Source organism: Colius striatus, chromosome 2 (assembly GCF_028858725.1).
Source record: "Colius striatus isolate bColStr4 chromosome 2, bColStr4.1.hap1, whole genome shotgun sequence".
Classification (NCBI taxonomy): Eukaryota; Metazoa; Chordata; class Aves; order Coliiformes; family Coliidae; genus Colius; species Colius striatus.
In genome coordinates, this window is record NC_084760.1 from 70,053,285 (window position 1) to 70,067,418 (window position 14,134).

At 37.0% G+C, this 14,134-nt stretch overlaps 1 protein-coding gene across 1 annotated transcript in view; it reads right to left on the minus strand.

Annotated features, from left to right (window-relative positions):
• NID1 (nidogen 1) overlaps positions 1 to 14,134 on the minus strand; it is a 50,987-nt gene that overhangs the window by 35,144 nt on the left and 1,709 nt on the right. The window contains exons 2-8 of the mRNA XM_061991034.1: positions 8,923 to 9,222; positions 7,560 to 7,789; positions 6,504 to 6,931; positions 5,314 to 5,463; positions 3,766 to 4,017; positions 2,514 to 2,714; positions 506 to 751 (exon numbers count right to left, since the gene is read on the minus strand). Of these exons, the coding sequence (XP_061847018.1) occupies positions 506 to 751; positions 2,514 to 2,714; positions 3,766 to 4,017; positions 5,314 to 5,463; positions 6,504 to 6,931; positions 7,560 to 7,789; positions 8,923 to 9,222 (1,807 nt within the window). The remainder of the gene's footprint in view (positions 1 to 505; positions 752 to 2,513; positions 2,715 to 3,765; positions 4,018 to 5,313; positions 5,464 to 6,503; positions 6,932 to 7,559; positions 7,790 to 8,922; positions 9,223 to 14,134) is intronic.

A 14,134-nucleotide genomic window follows, 5' to 3' on the forward strand; every position in this document is an offset into this window, starting at 1 on the left:
TTGTTTTTTCTCTGATCTTTTTGCAAAGAGACAAAATTGGACAGCTCGTCCTAAAAAAAATATGTACTTCATAGGCTGCCTATCAAAGACAAAATGTCAGGTTTCAAGAAACTAGCTGTTTCAATGGCAGATTTTATTCCCCGCTTTCGTCCTTTGCTCTGACAATACAAAAAAATCATTAACGGAGGAACTACAAGCTAGGTGAACGATGCAGTCCATAGGTCTGAGCAGCAATACAATATAGGTGGTATATTCAGAGTGTTTCAAGGAATTAGATACCAGCTCCACTGAATTTCAAGAGGAGAGAATAACCTCAATACTACCAGGTAAAACCAGAAACTTTCAGCAGTCCCATTTCTCCTCTTAATTCATGGACCTGGACTTGTACTAACATAGTAGATTAATTTAACTCATTAATACCCAGCGACATAAGGCTAAAAATTGTAAAAGTGTGCCCTTAATTACTCACAAAAGAGAAAGGGAAAGACTTCAATGTCATACATACCACTGACTGGGCCAATGGAGTTACTCATAGCATATCGCAGGATCTGCTCCTCTTGGTTATACAGGACAAACACACTGTCCACTGAGAGCTGCTGAGTTGCAGAAGCAACACGATGAGACTCGTCATGAACACATTCATTGAAGGAGATGGTCTGTCGCCACTGGTAGGCACCCGTGTACGTGGAAGCAATCCCATCCCTTTCTGGCTCGGTCACTGTGTACTCCCTCGTGGATGACGAAGTGATTACTGCAACATGGCAGCAATCACACTGATCAGAACAGAGAGCAAAATACTCTGCCAAATGTTATCTGTAGACTTTGGATAGAGGCTGAGTATTGTAAATGAAAAATGTAAAGGCAGGAAGCTATGAAAGTGGATGCATTTCCATACAAAGGGACTGGCACCTGATTAGGCTTACTCTGTTCTCAGGTATCACAGTCTTGAGGAATAAGTCCTATAATTTAGCTTGACATATTTTAAAAATTGGCCTTACTTTGTGGATTTCCAGGTAAAGAAAGGAAAAATTAAACTCGGAAAACTCAGCAGTAACCTACACCCACTTTTAGTTCATTGTAGTCTACTGGCTTTAGGTTTTAATGGAGTCGTGAAGAAGATGCAAGGCTGCGAGAGCTCCTGTATACTTCGCCAGAGTTTTCTATATACTGAAAAGTTTTTACCAAAACTCCTCAAAGCAGAGGATCCTTTCACCAACAGAAAGATCCTCAAAACTCCACTATTTTTCATTTGGACACCAGAACACGCCTATCTCAATCGACTTGCAACATTTGGCAAAAGCTGGGTTTCTGCTAAATAACAGTCTATCAGATATGCCATGGCATAGCATAGAAGAATAGCTATTTGAGTACTGGTAAATCAAATCCAGCCTGAAGGATGTCACCTTCCAGCCTCCAAGGGGAGAGCATCTCTGCCAAGAAGGCAGGCATTCTACAGAGCACACACTGCCCAAATAACTCCTCCAAAACTCTGATGATACCCAGCACAAAGCACAAGCTTCCTGCTGCTTCCAGCTCCTTCTCCTCCAAGTCTATAGCAACAAGTAAAGCAGCAAGAGGGGTTCATCACCACTACTAAAGCCAGATATCAGTGGATATAAGGCGGTGATGACATAACTACACCATTTTCAGCTATCTCTAGCAATCAAAGTGTGCACTTGAAGTAAAATGTACTCTGTCCAGTATTCCTGTGCACTTGGGTGCAGCACAGGCCACTTCCTCTTTATTGCTCTTTGGCAGCTGGGTTGGCTGGTTAGCAGCAACTCTCCAACCTCACTTTGGTTTTGCTGTGTTGAAACACTCATAATTTTATCCAGGAAGAGGAAGGCAAAAAAAGGGGGTTTCTCCTGTAAACAGTGAAATGAAGAATGGCTCTCTTACCAAATCTGAGATAAGGAAGAGAGAAGGAGAAAAGTACTAAAGAAACAATGGAGGAAATCGATAAGGGAATTAAGAGGCTCCTAATTTTATGGTCAATTGTTCAAAATCAGCTCAAATAATACTGACAAATGCATCTTAACACCACAGGGCATGGTCACTGCAATGCAGTTTGCATGACACATCCTGGTAAATAACTGGTTAGTATAGTCTTGTCAGAAAAGACCAAAGCCCGTTTAATACCATTACCACAAAAAGATGTATGTCAGTGTATCTCCTATTGAAGAGCCATACAAAAAAAGCTTTGTGACTTGTACGACTGTCATCAACAGTGTCAAGTACACCCAATTAACAGGGAAATCTAGAGTGTTTTGCAAACATCAGTTCTGAGAAAATGAAACTCACTTTTTAAAATAAAAAGGCTAGAAATACTTGCACTGTCCCACTCAAAATCTACCTTCTTTTGGGATGTGTTCCTAAGATGCAAAAAGCAACTTTCTAAAAACTGAATGGTCCTAAGTTCACTCACTAACAAGGGAATAACGTTTTTCAGATTGTCTTATTCTCTGCTCTGAGAACATGCACTTACTTGTAATTTCATTCTTAGCAAAACTTACCAGAACTAGAATAGTGATAGAGTTCAGTATATGGTTCTATATGAACTGATGCACCAGATGGGATTTCAGGTATTCTGCCTTCCATTTCTGTGCTGATAGTAAGGTGACCATGCTCATCAATTCCACTGAATTTCTGCTTTATAACCAGCTTCTCATTGTTGCCAAGAAAAGTTACTTCAGTCTGCCGTGTAAACTCGCCACCTAAAGAAATAGCACTAGTTAAACCATCCAATAGTGGTTTCTGAATCCTTCTATCCAAAGCATTACTTCTAGTAGATAAGATATAAATTACTATTTTTTGAAGGCTTTGATCTAAATTTTTGGGTTTCTACAGAAATAACTTCCAGATGTATACTGATAATATCGTTGCATATAGCAAGGAAATTATCTTTTCTTAAGCACTGAATACATGAAATTGCAAATAAGCCTGAAGAAGTAGGGTTTTTTAAATTAAAAACACAGTTAAAATGGCAAAGGAAAAGTACATTTTAGATAAAACCTCCCTTAGGAACACAGGGAGTTAAAAAAATATAAATTTAAATCCAGTACATCTGTTTCCAAATGAAAACCAAGTGAAATGTATGTTATACATTCCAGAACAAATTTCATGCACACCAAATAAAAAAAAAACCACACACTAAGAAGCTATGTTCAACTACATTCATAATATGGGGTTGTAAAGGATAAAAATTTAAAAAGAAACACATGTTCTCCTAGAACAGACTGGATCTACAACTTAAATTCATGTGCACAAACAATGAGATTTGGCCTCTTATGGAAAGCTGTAACTGGGAACTGGGTATCTCCTCAAGTAAGGTAACAGAATTGTTTGCATCTCTTGTAGGAATTGCTTCTGTTAAGAATTTCAGACCTTCATGAGGTCAGATTTTCATTCCTTTTTTTCTCTGTTGATACAATCAGGCATATTACCATTAGATCTCTTGTAGATATAGAGGCAGTTTTTGTCAGTAGCTCTGTACACTCTAGCAAGAAAAATCAGATCATCAGATCATAAGCTTTCTTGCACAGGAACTGGCCAAAGGAGCATGTGCATGCTTGTGCACTGACAGTAAATTTAAAAGCCCAATATCTACAAATCATAAACAAGACAAATGGTGAGATATTTGACTACTAAGAAATTTACAGCTAAGAATAAATATATTTTCATCCTATACTGCTTCTAAAGAAACATTTTTTTAAGTCAGAGGAAAACATAGTACATTTTTTGAACATTAGTTAATTTAGAAGTTACCAGTAATACTGAATCCATTTTTATATCCTTCTTGTTCCACTGCAAACATCCATCCTATGATGCCTCCAATAGAGGCAAGAGGCAGTAAAGAATATCCCAAAGTCTCTGGGAGTGTGCTGATGGCAGTGTAGGCACGCCCTTGGTTCATCACAACATAGGAGTGGAGATCAGTATTCTCAAATGTAACTGGAATGGGGTTATTTCCTACAAAGATTCTTCCTTTGACTTTCCCGTTGACTCTCTGAGGAGAACCTAGCAAATCAATGCAATACATCAGAACAAAATGACAGTTTTCACATACTGTCTAAGGAATGTGTTCAGAGTGCTCACTATGCTCAAAGATATCAACGTTGAAATCAATTGCAGCAAACGAATCCTCACAGAATTCAGTAGACAGGAAAGTGCCTACAAACAGTGTGTTAATTGGCTTACATACATATGTACCTGTGTGTATGTGTGTGTTGTCATTATACAGATGACTAAGTGGCCAAAATTGCCTGAAGAGATACCCTTTATCCTAACAATTTTGTCTGCAAGGACATAAACAAACTAAGCTGTTACAGTCTCTCTGACAGTAAGTAGCACACCGAAACTTCTTTTGAAAAAAAAAAATCCAAAAATCACACTTCACATCAATACTGACTGAACGCAAATTTGTTCATTTCCTATTAGAAGGCTAACGCCACTAGATGTTAAGAGTAATTGACCTATTGTTCTAAGCTATCATATTTCTTGACTCAAAACTATTGACCATTGACTGTCCATGTTTTACAGAGGTAGCCAGTTTGGATTGCTCATTTTCTTCAGTATTTAATTTCCTACATGCGAATTCAATTTCATTATCATCAAATTCTTCTTTTCTTTCTCCAGAGGCTCTCAGTTAATAAAGCTGAATTTAAGTAGATGGGTTTGCTTTGCTGCCTCATAAAACACAAAGTCTGCAGTCAGCTATTTTAGTTGTTGAAATGCATCTATACTGTGAGTCAAGTCACTATGAGGATTACAAGTGTATACATAAGAAATTCCTTTATGGATTTTACACAGGAACAAAGTTTAAACTGGTATCTCACAAAAATCTGGCAGATTAGTCCTTTGGTAAAGAAGCTTAAGAGCCAGACAAAGGGGAGCCATGCTCTTCAGTTTGATGATCAAAGTTAATTTGTTCATCTCCTTTGAGTTGACATTTCTGGTGTGAGGACCGTATCAGACTACAGCACATTGGAATTTCAGGACTAATTCTAGCAAAAAAACACTGCATGTTACGTTATCTTACAATTATGTTAGTTAGACAAGACTATTTTTTCTAGAAATTCATGTGAAAATGCATAATGCATATAATTTATGACTTCAAACAATTTGCTTCATACAAAAAACCCACACTATTTAAAAACATATAGCTCACTTCTTTAAATACCTTTCAAGATATCTCAGTGGTAAGTCTTTCAAAAAGTACTTAAGCACTTTCGTTTTAGTATTGAAAATAAGTCACCTCATTCAAGAATGCTGTGGGTAACTCATGCTTATGGATGTAATTTTCCAAAAAGTTACCTTCTGCTACACATTGTCTGCCATTTCCTTTGTAACCAGCAATACAGCTGCAACAAAATCCATTGGGATAGTCTTTGCAAATAGCATGAACAGAGCACTGGTGGCGGTTGTTAGAACAGGTCTGTTGGACATCTGTGTGATAGCGAAACACTGTAGAAAATAAGACCAGACACTTATACTTCATGTAATTACTAATGTATTCACATATCTTTGGTTTAGTTTAAAAATATCTCTACACTCACTCAATTTGTTTATTCATTTTCTCACAATGTCAATTGATTTTTGCTAACCTTGCAATAAGCAAGTTACAGTCTGCTATTTTGCAGAAAATATCAGGTCTGCAGATGTTAGAAAACTTTAAGTGTATCGACTTCATCGGAGCTATATTAAAACACATCAGTTAAATTGCCTTGGTGAAACTAAAAATACAGTCATTTTAACTTGTACTTGTTTCCAAACCAAAGCAATAAGGAACCTTTCCAACCTCAGAACAAAATATATCAATATGGTACTCAGGGCTAGGAACTAACTGATTCACCCTGTAATCCTAATTAGTTTACCCTATTATTTTGTGAAGATAGCAATTCTCACATCTGCCTTGAGAAGTAAATAACATCTGGGACACAATCAAACTGTTTTTAATTTTCTAGAAACACCTCCTCGGGAGTTCAAATCACTATCTCGTCCTTGGGAAACTTGTGGCCATGTAACCTAAGCCAACAATTACTATTCACAAACTTTATTAAATCGCCTGTATTCAGTTACATATGAAAGGAAAAAAGCTAGGTTTCAGTAGAACTGATTATAAAATTCTTACTAGGAATAGCCACTTAATGTAGTTATTAAAGTTGAGATCATACTTATAACAACAGTCCTGAGCAAAAGAGATGTGGGGAAATCAGTTCCTGAAGTGTCAGCTCTATACATTTGGAGTGATTCAGGGTCCGCAAACACATTGTAAATGTGCTCTCCTTTAAGCTTGAATGGGGAATGTGGCAAAACCTAAATCTGAGGTAATATCCAAAATATCTTCATGAATAACACAACTTATTAAATGTGCCCAGATTTTCATATATGAAGGTAATGAGAAGGGAACTGATTCTTTCTCTAGTAGTTCAGTCTCTTGTGTACCTGTTTTTTTTGCAGCCTACCCATCTTAAAAAGACCCAAGCTGTAAAAAAAGACCTTACCTATGCCAGTTTCATCAAATTCTTCTACATCTATGACTTGGGGTTGCTGTGGGGGAAACTGCTGGACCTGGAACTGGCGAGGTGGAGCTTTTGCTGTCGGGAAATCTTGATGACTATAAAAAGACTCAGTTGAAGGTGTTCCTATTATATCTAGATATGGAGTCAGAAAGTCTTCAGCAGCTAGCTGTGGAACACTATATGTAACGTGGTGCTGATCCTCTTCTGTGCTGCCTACACTACTGGTAACGTACTGCTGTCTTATTTCAGTGGAGCCATAGTCTGATGTAAATGGTTTTGAAGTCGTCTCCTGGTCTTGTTCACTGGACTCTAAGCTCTTCAAAACATTGCTGATCTTGGCAGGCACAATGCTGTCAGAGAGGCTACCAATCTCAAACACCCAGACACCTTGCTCCCCAGCATTGCTGCTTCTGAAAGAAGAAAAGCATATGCCAGATCAAAACAATCAAGTGCAAGTTGTGTGGTATTTCTAGTCTACACAAAATGTTATCCTTCACTGAGAAATATCGGGACAAAACTGATGAATTATCTTACTTATCTACAGGTACAGTTTACTCAGCTATAAACCACCCCTGACATTTGGGATAGCATTTTTTCTTCATATCCAGAGCTCTCTTCTTGAGACTTTCTAGCCTTCCTGTCTCCAAAGTGATGGGAACAGGAGATATTTGCCACAAGGACCTTACTAACACTTACTAGAACTTTCTAACTCATTCCTTTTCCTTGTTGTTCACTTTCTTTTTTTAAATAGTGAACCCAGGATAGACTATAAAGGGTTAAAGATTTAAGGTGTTCTATTTTCAGAGGGCTAAGTATACAACAGTTCCTACCAGTGACAATGACACCATGGACTTTTGACAAATTAGACCAAAACCCTCCTATTCCTCAAGAAGGTGGGCATTTATTAGTGGCAAACTTTGCAATGTCTCATGCACTGTCTAATGGCATCTTCTTATTTCACATTGTCTCATGCTACAATTAAGAAAAATATGGAACTCTTTGATGCTTCCTTGAGTAGCTTAAACAAAAAAAGCATACTTGTGCAGGTTTCTAATGCTGTCCTCATCATTAGCAATGACATTGTAGGATCCTGGCTTTTCCCAAAAGTAGTAGTTTGTAGAGGCTTGACTAAATCCAACCATAGCAGGAATCTTTTCATCTTTGTTCTTGGAGTATGTGCTATAGAACTGCAAACTATCTTCTGGATAAAGGAAAATAGCATAGGAACTGGAGTCAGAAGAAGCTAAAACTGCCTGGAATGTGTTTCTCTGTGGAAAAAAATAACAACTATTTACTTATGGAAAAATAGTCAAGATAGAAAACAGAAAAACTTTAAAAAACCCACAAAATTAAAGTCAGAATGTCCATCACACGTAACATATCATGTACTTTACAGGAGAAATCAATACTACACAAGCTTATGCTTTGCTAAGGCAGTTTTAGCTTTAGCATGCATAAATATGAAAAAGAAAATATTATCAAAGGTAAGTTAAATCTGTTAGGAAATATTCAGAGAGATCATCTAAAACACAACAATTCTAAGTTCTGTCATATGCATAGGATGCTAGATCATCTCCTTAAAATAAAAAGTGATGTGCTAGACTAAATAGAAAAATTCTGCAAAGAGACAATTTAAAAAAGAACTCAAGTGTTGCAAGTATCCCGGAGGAACACTCCTACATACTTTAAAGGCCGTCAGTTATTTGTTGCTACTAGAGTGCAGAATTATTTACTGTGAACACAACACTTGTGTCAAGTTAGGCACAAAAAATTAATCTTTGACAAAGTAAGATTTTGTGAGCAGGTTCATCAGCAGGGATAATTATGGTGCACAAAGGTACATATCTTTGCAGGATACCATCTGTTTTAAAAATGGAAAATGGTTTGTAAGTAATACAAAAATTAACCTCTAACAACTTCTTCATTCAATGACCTTTTTGTGAATATAATATCTTCTGTTCAGAAGAGACACACAGTTTGACGTTCCTGTTAATCCACATAACTATCAGACTTTAGGGAGTTTTAAGTCGAGATGATTTAGCAATCTGTTGAAAAATGCAAGCCAATTGGATTATATTGCACATATGGAGGACAAGATATCCTACTATTTCACTTATTACCACATCACACTTAAAAGTTAATTGCCAGGAAGTGCAAAGAAATCAGCTACATGGATCCAAGAATTTTCTTCTGAATGAATAAAATACTGAAAAACACAAATCAAGTTAAAATTCTAGAAACTCCTATTTTGCTACAGCCTTTTCAACAATCAAATACATTCCTAACTGTGTAAGATTCATTTTAACCCAAAGAAATTCAAGGCTTCAAAGCAATAGGTTACATCAATACACTTCAGCTGAACATGTCTCCAAGATGTTTTAAAGCTCTCATTAACATTCACCTTTCCTTCCAAAGTATGGTCTTCTCCCTGTGCCTCATAAGGAGCCACAAGTTTCCAGGTAACAATGACAACACTGCTGGGATCAAAAGCAGATTCAGGGAAACCACTTTTGATATAGTCTGACGCAAGTTGCAAGATGCCTGAGGATGAATCTTCTCTGTAATAGACATTTCCACGTCCATCTGATGTGTCCAGGTCAGCCATAAAAGGCGCAATAACCCCAAAACTGACTGGGAATTGACCAAGATATTCTTCTTCACTTGAAGGTTCATTCACTGCAATAATCCCATTAGTGGCAACCTAATAAAAAGGTGGAAGTTATGAGATTATAAAATATAAGATATTATAAAACAGTCTCTCACACCTATATGATCTGGATTGTGATACTTTCATTGTATTTCCAAAAGAAACTGAATCAAAAATCAGTCTTTTCTATCTAAAGTAATTGAATTTTTTCAAGGTTTTGTTTTGTATCCCATGTCATGAGTCCTGGGATTTCAGTTGCCCAAAACCAGAGGTCTACTTGACAGACAGACCAATCTTTTTCCTTAGATAAAGATTTTAGCTATTTAAATTTCAGGCAAAGACATACACAACCACCACATTTCACAGGTTTCCAAGTCTCTCGGACAAAAAGCCAGTGCAATCTCTCTGTGAACCCATCAAGAACTGTGTACAGTCTCTCTCAGATGACCAAAAGCTCTTCTTGTTTTTACCTCTTACTCTCCTGAAGAGTAGTTTTACAACAGCATGACTGGGGATGGTAAAGATGAAGCAAGTATTTGCAATGGTTACTTTTTTGTCAACCAGTGAGCTAAATTCTTACCTGTTGTAAAGCAGAGTGGACTATAGAGAAGCTGTGTCAAAGAATCTGGACCTCTACCATGAAGACAGAGGAAGATACTTAATCTGGACTGTTGAGAAAGCTGCCCACTCCTACGAAAGCTTGATGTTAATGAAAAAAAGAAAAAGCAGGGAGGAGGGGGAAGGAAAAACTGAACTGCTCTTTCTTGGACAACACACCCATAAAAGTGGTGACACAACAGGCTATGTCATCCACAAGAAAATCTGGTTAGGGAGTCAGGGTACAAGTGGGTCAGCCAAGCTTTCCCTGCTACTACAGCACTGCCTCAGAAGCTAGATAAGGCTTCTGAGCAAAGAACTCATCTGCACATAGATGTTCATCCAAAAAAAACTGTTCCATGCTTAAATATTGTAATAGCTTGGGTGAGTCTTCTGTGAAGATGTACAGATTTCTCTGTCTAATTTTCAATTCACTATAACATCCTAGGAGGATGGTTATATAGTGGAAACATCCTCCTTCACTATAATCATCCTCTCTGCTACTGTGAAAGGCTCACTGCAATATGCTGCTACTTACTGTTAAAATATGCTGTGAGCACAGCTCCTATACCAGAGGTTATCAAGGCTAGAAGACAGAAGGCCCAGTGAGATTTAACTGGTCAATGAGATGATGACTGGCAGCCAGTTGCCTCTGACTAAAAATTAAGTAAGTACACATATATATGCATACATACAGGGTACATGCCAAAATGTGGCACGTTTGCCAATATAACAGCCAAATTCCCTTGGCAAATCAGAGCTAACACGCTCAGAAGCAGCAAAACAGACTACATGTGTGAAGCCTTGAGTGCATAAACTGCTCACATGGAGTTGTCTTCTCTCAGTCCTTTCCTCCAGATGTGTATGACACTGTATGCATCAGGCACACACAAATTTATCTCCAAGTGTTTGACTACCTGATAACAGGACACATCTGACTATCTGCAGGCAGCCACGCACTCACCACCCTAGAGCTGCTGCCACAGAGGTCCCAAAATTGGCACTGCAAGCTATGACACTAAAACTGCCATCTACCACAGATTTATCCAACTCACAAGGATTCTTGCAAGTCCAGTAACAAACTGCTGCTGGATCTTTTCACACTGTCAAGGCATTCACAACATTACCCAATCAACATTACACAATCTTTTTGAATGCTTGGAAGACGGTCAGAATGGCTACCGTGACTCAGACCACAAACCTGTCCCCAGCTATAACTTCTAGGTTACAGATTCAGCAGAACAAGAGAAGGGCATACACTTACTTTTCTGACCAGCCTCCAACCACTTTCAGCTCAAGGGACTCCGTGTAATTTAACCAATTATTCATCCTCAGTGGATCTCGCTCACATATCTATTAAGTCTTCCCTTAACACACATAAACATCCAGAAAATCCCTTAAAATGGAACTCCACTGATTTGTGACTCATATCCTGAGGTCTCCTCTACTTTTCTTTGTATCCAATCTGGCTTTTATGTTTCCACAGGCTAGTAGTCAATCAGCTTGGTGTGTAACTGGATAATGTTTAGCACAAACCATTACCTAAACTTAGCAATTAGTCCACACACTATGTCAGAATTTACTTTAAAAATAGCTTGACATATGCTGACTATTGTCTGCAGATGTATAATTTCATTAGTTGCCCCAGTGAAAAATACTTAAAAATTTAAGATCATGTAGCAAATAGAAAGTTGGCTTTATGCATGAACAGTATATCTAAGAGATATAAACAGTATACAATCTGTACAAGAATGATGAGAAGTTATGTCAGAAATGAGAAGTAGCTAAATATTGTGATCACTTTTCCTTTAATAATTTATGAATTTTAGGAATGTAGAACCAAAAAGGCAGCATGGGTTACCCCAGTCTAGAGTCTGCAATTGCAGGCAGACATGCAACAGATCTAGTCCAGACAGGTTCCCAGAACATCTGTACACTGGAAAACACCTTGTAATCCTGTAAAGCAAAGCTAAAATTTACCCTCAAAATGAAAAGCCACCAAGTATACTATACCATGGGAAGATAGTAGGGAAGATGGAGGGCATTACAGTCTCCTTGCTAAGACTTTAGCAAGGAGATACAATCCAGTTTCATAAATTAGTTTTTCCTTTCCTTCTCCTTGCTTACACTTCTTGTACACAAGCACCCTACTCCCACTCCAAATCCTCTTATGAGAGATGACTGGTGTTTGAAGTATTTTAAACAAATTCCATGCTCTTCATCAGATTTGGTACATGCAGACTTTGTGGCTGCATTGTCCACCATTTATGGCAGAGATTAAAATAACATTGAGAGAACATACAATTAGGACTAATTAATACTACAGAACGAAGCAGAGGCTAGAAGAAATGATCTAACATGTGACTCTCTTCAACTATTAAGGCCATGCTTCTAACTATTCATTTCCTATTTTGCTAAAAAAAAAAAATTAAATGCAACAAATAATTTTATTTAGAGGATTCAAAAATGCCAATCCTGTTTCCATTTGCTTGTAGTTCATAAACAAGTCCATCCAGTTTTAAATGTTAATGGAATGTTTGGATGCAAGTACTCTGTCACCTAAAAAAAACTCATAAGCCATTAAATGAAAACAAATAAACTTCTCACCCAGCAAAGAGATTATTAGTTTAGAGAAAGAACACTCACCATTACTGAAAAAAATGGGTTTAGTTTTCATATTTAACAATACATTTACATTGACAAAGATGGTGAATAGTATCATTTCACTTTACCCTGTCCCTTTTAAGGTCACACAGATAGGCTAAAGTGTGAACCTCAAAATAAAGAGAACTTTTCAGGACAAGTACTAGGTTTCATTAAAGTATCATTCTGTCAAACGGGAAAGTGGAAAAAAACGCCTCAAGTGAGCTTTGTTTAAAGACAAACTGTATGGTACATCTTTCCTTTTAGGGTATAATACTATTTAACTTGACAGGAACTAACACAAATGTATTTTCAGCATGTTAAACTTCTGGATTACACTCATAGTTAAAATACATTCATGGTCTGTAGCAGAACAAATCACGGATGCTCTGTTATAGGCCCACCTTGAAAAAACAAGTAGGAAGGAAGTACAAAATACTTCTATTGAAAGAAAAAGCATATCATGTGTGTACAAAAAAACCCCAAAGTTTTAAACAAATTAGGTATTTTTCCATGTTCTGTCATTAGGCATTTTGAGGACCTGAATATTTCTGAGGAACAGAAATATATATATTAAATATATATATTTATAGTATGTACATATTTATATTTAAATAATATAATTTTAAAATATCTTTGTATAATGAAGTCCCAGTTGACTAAAAGCAGAACAACTTTCTAATACAAACATGATCAACAACTAATTTAGAAAGTGAATAAAAGTAACAATTAAAAATTGATCCAAGCTTGCCTTAAAGGACTCTAATTTTTCCCTAGAAGAAAGCAATCCCTAACGTTTTAACTTTTCCACATCAGTTAAACTGAAAAAGCCTTAATAAAAGTGAGCTACTGAAGCAAATAGATCAAGTGGGTTAATGATAGGATTCAGTGTTACAGATCTTGCATAGGAACATACCATATTAAAGATTACAGTATGTGAAAGTCTGTTTCAAATTATGTTATTTCTCTCTATTAAAAGAAAAAAGTTTTGCTGCCGGGGACCTTATGACAAATTGATACTAAACAATTGTTTTGCAGAACTCTTTGCCTTTTTATTCACACATAGGGCTAACTCAATCAACTCAGTTTCTCAACTGTTAGGAAAAAAGAGAGAATGCACACAGGCTTTTAGCTGATTGAAGGTAAAACTTGCAAAAGTCAAGCACTGAAAAATGAAAATGAGCTTATCATGTTATCTGGATGAACCATACAGAAAGACATATTTCATCACGACTCAAAATCTGATCTAGGAATTATTTTATGCCTTACAGTGTCTTCCTACTGATATTGTATTTTAATTCTATCAGCTTGAGAACATTTACTATCATTTAGTAATATGTTGGTAAATTCTGCTTACTGAGTAACAGCATAGAGCTGACCAAGCACCCATTGCCCATATACAATAAATCTGCCTACTGTGAAAGTGCGTTTAAGACTGCTCAAGATATTTCCTTGCCAGGAATACTTCTCCTTTTAATATCTCCATACACTTTGTACTGTGCTCCTGTTTTGCAATACTTGTGACAGATTAAAAGCCTCCACATACGAAGATTGATACTGAAATGCCATTCAGTATCAGACTCTGGCTATATTCAAATTGCTCATCCTTAGTACTGACTAATCATGCTGAATGAACCCTAAAAGTGATTCTGGAATAGCCTTGATATATGAGTATTCTTCCAGACAAAAACTAGCCAGAACCATTTCTGTTTTATGGCATGGACAA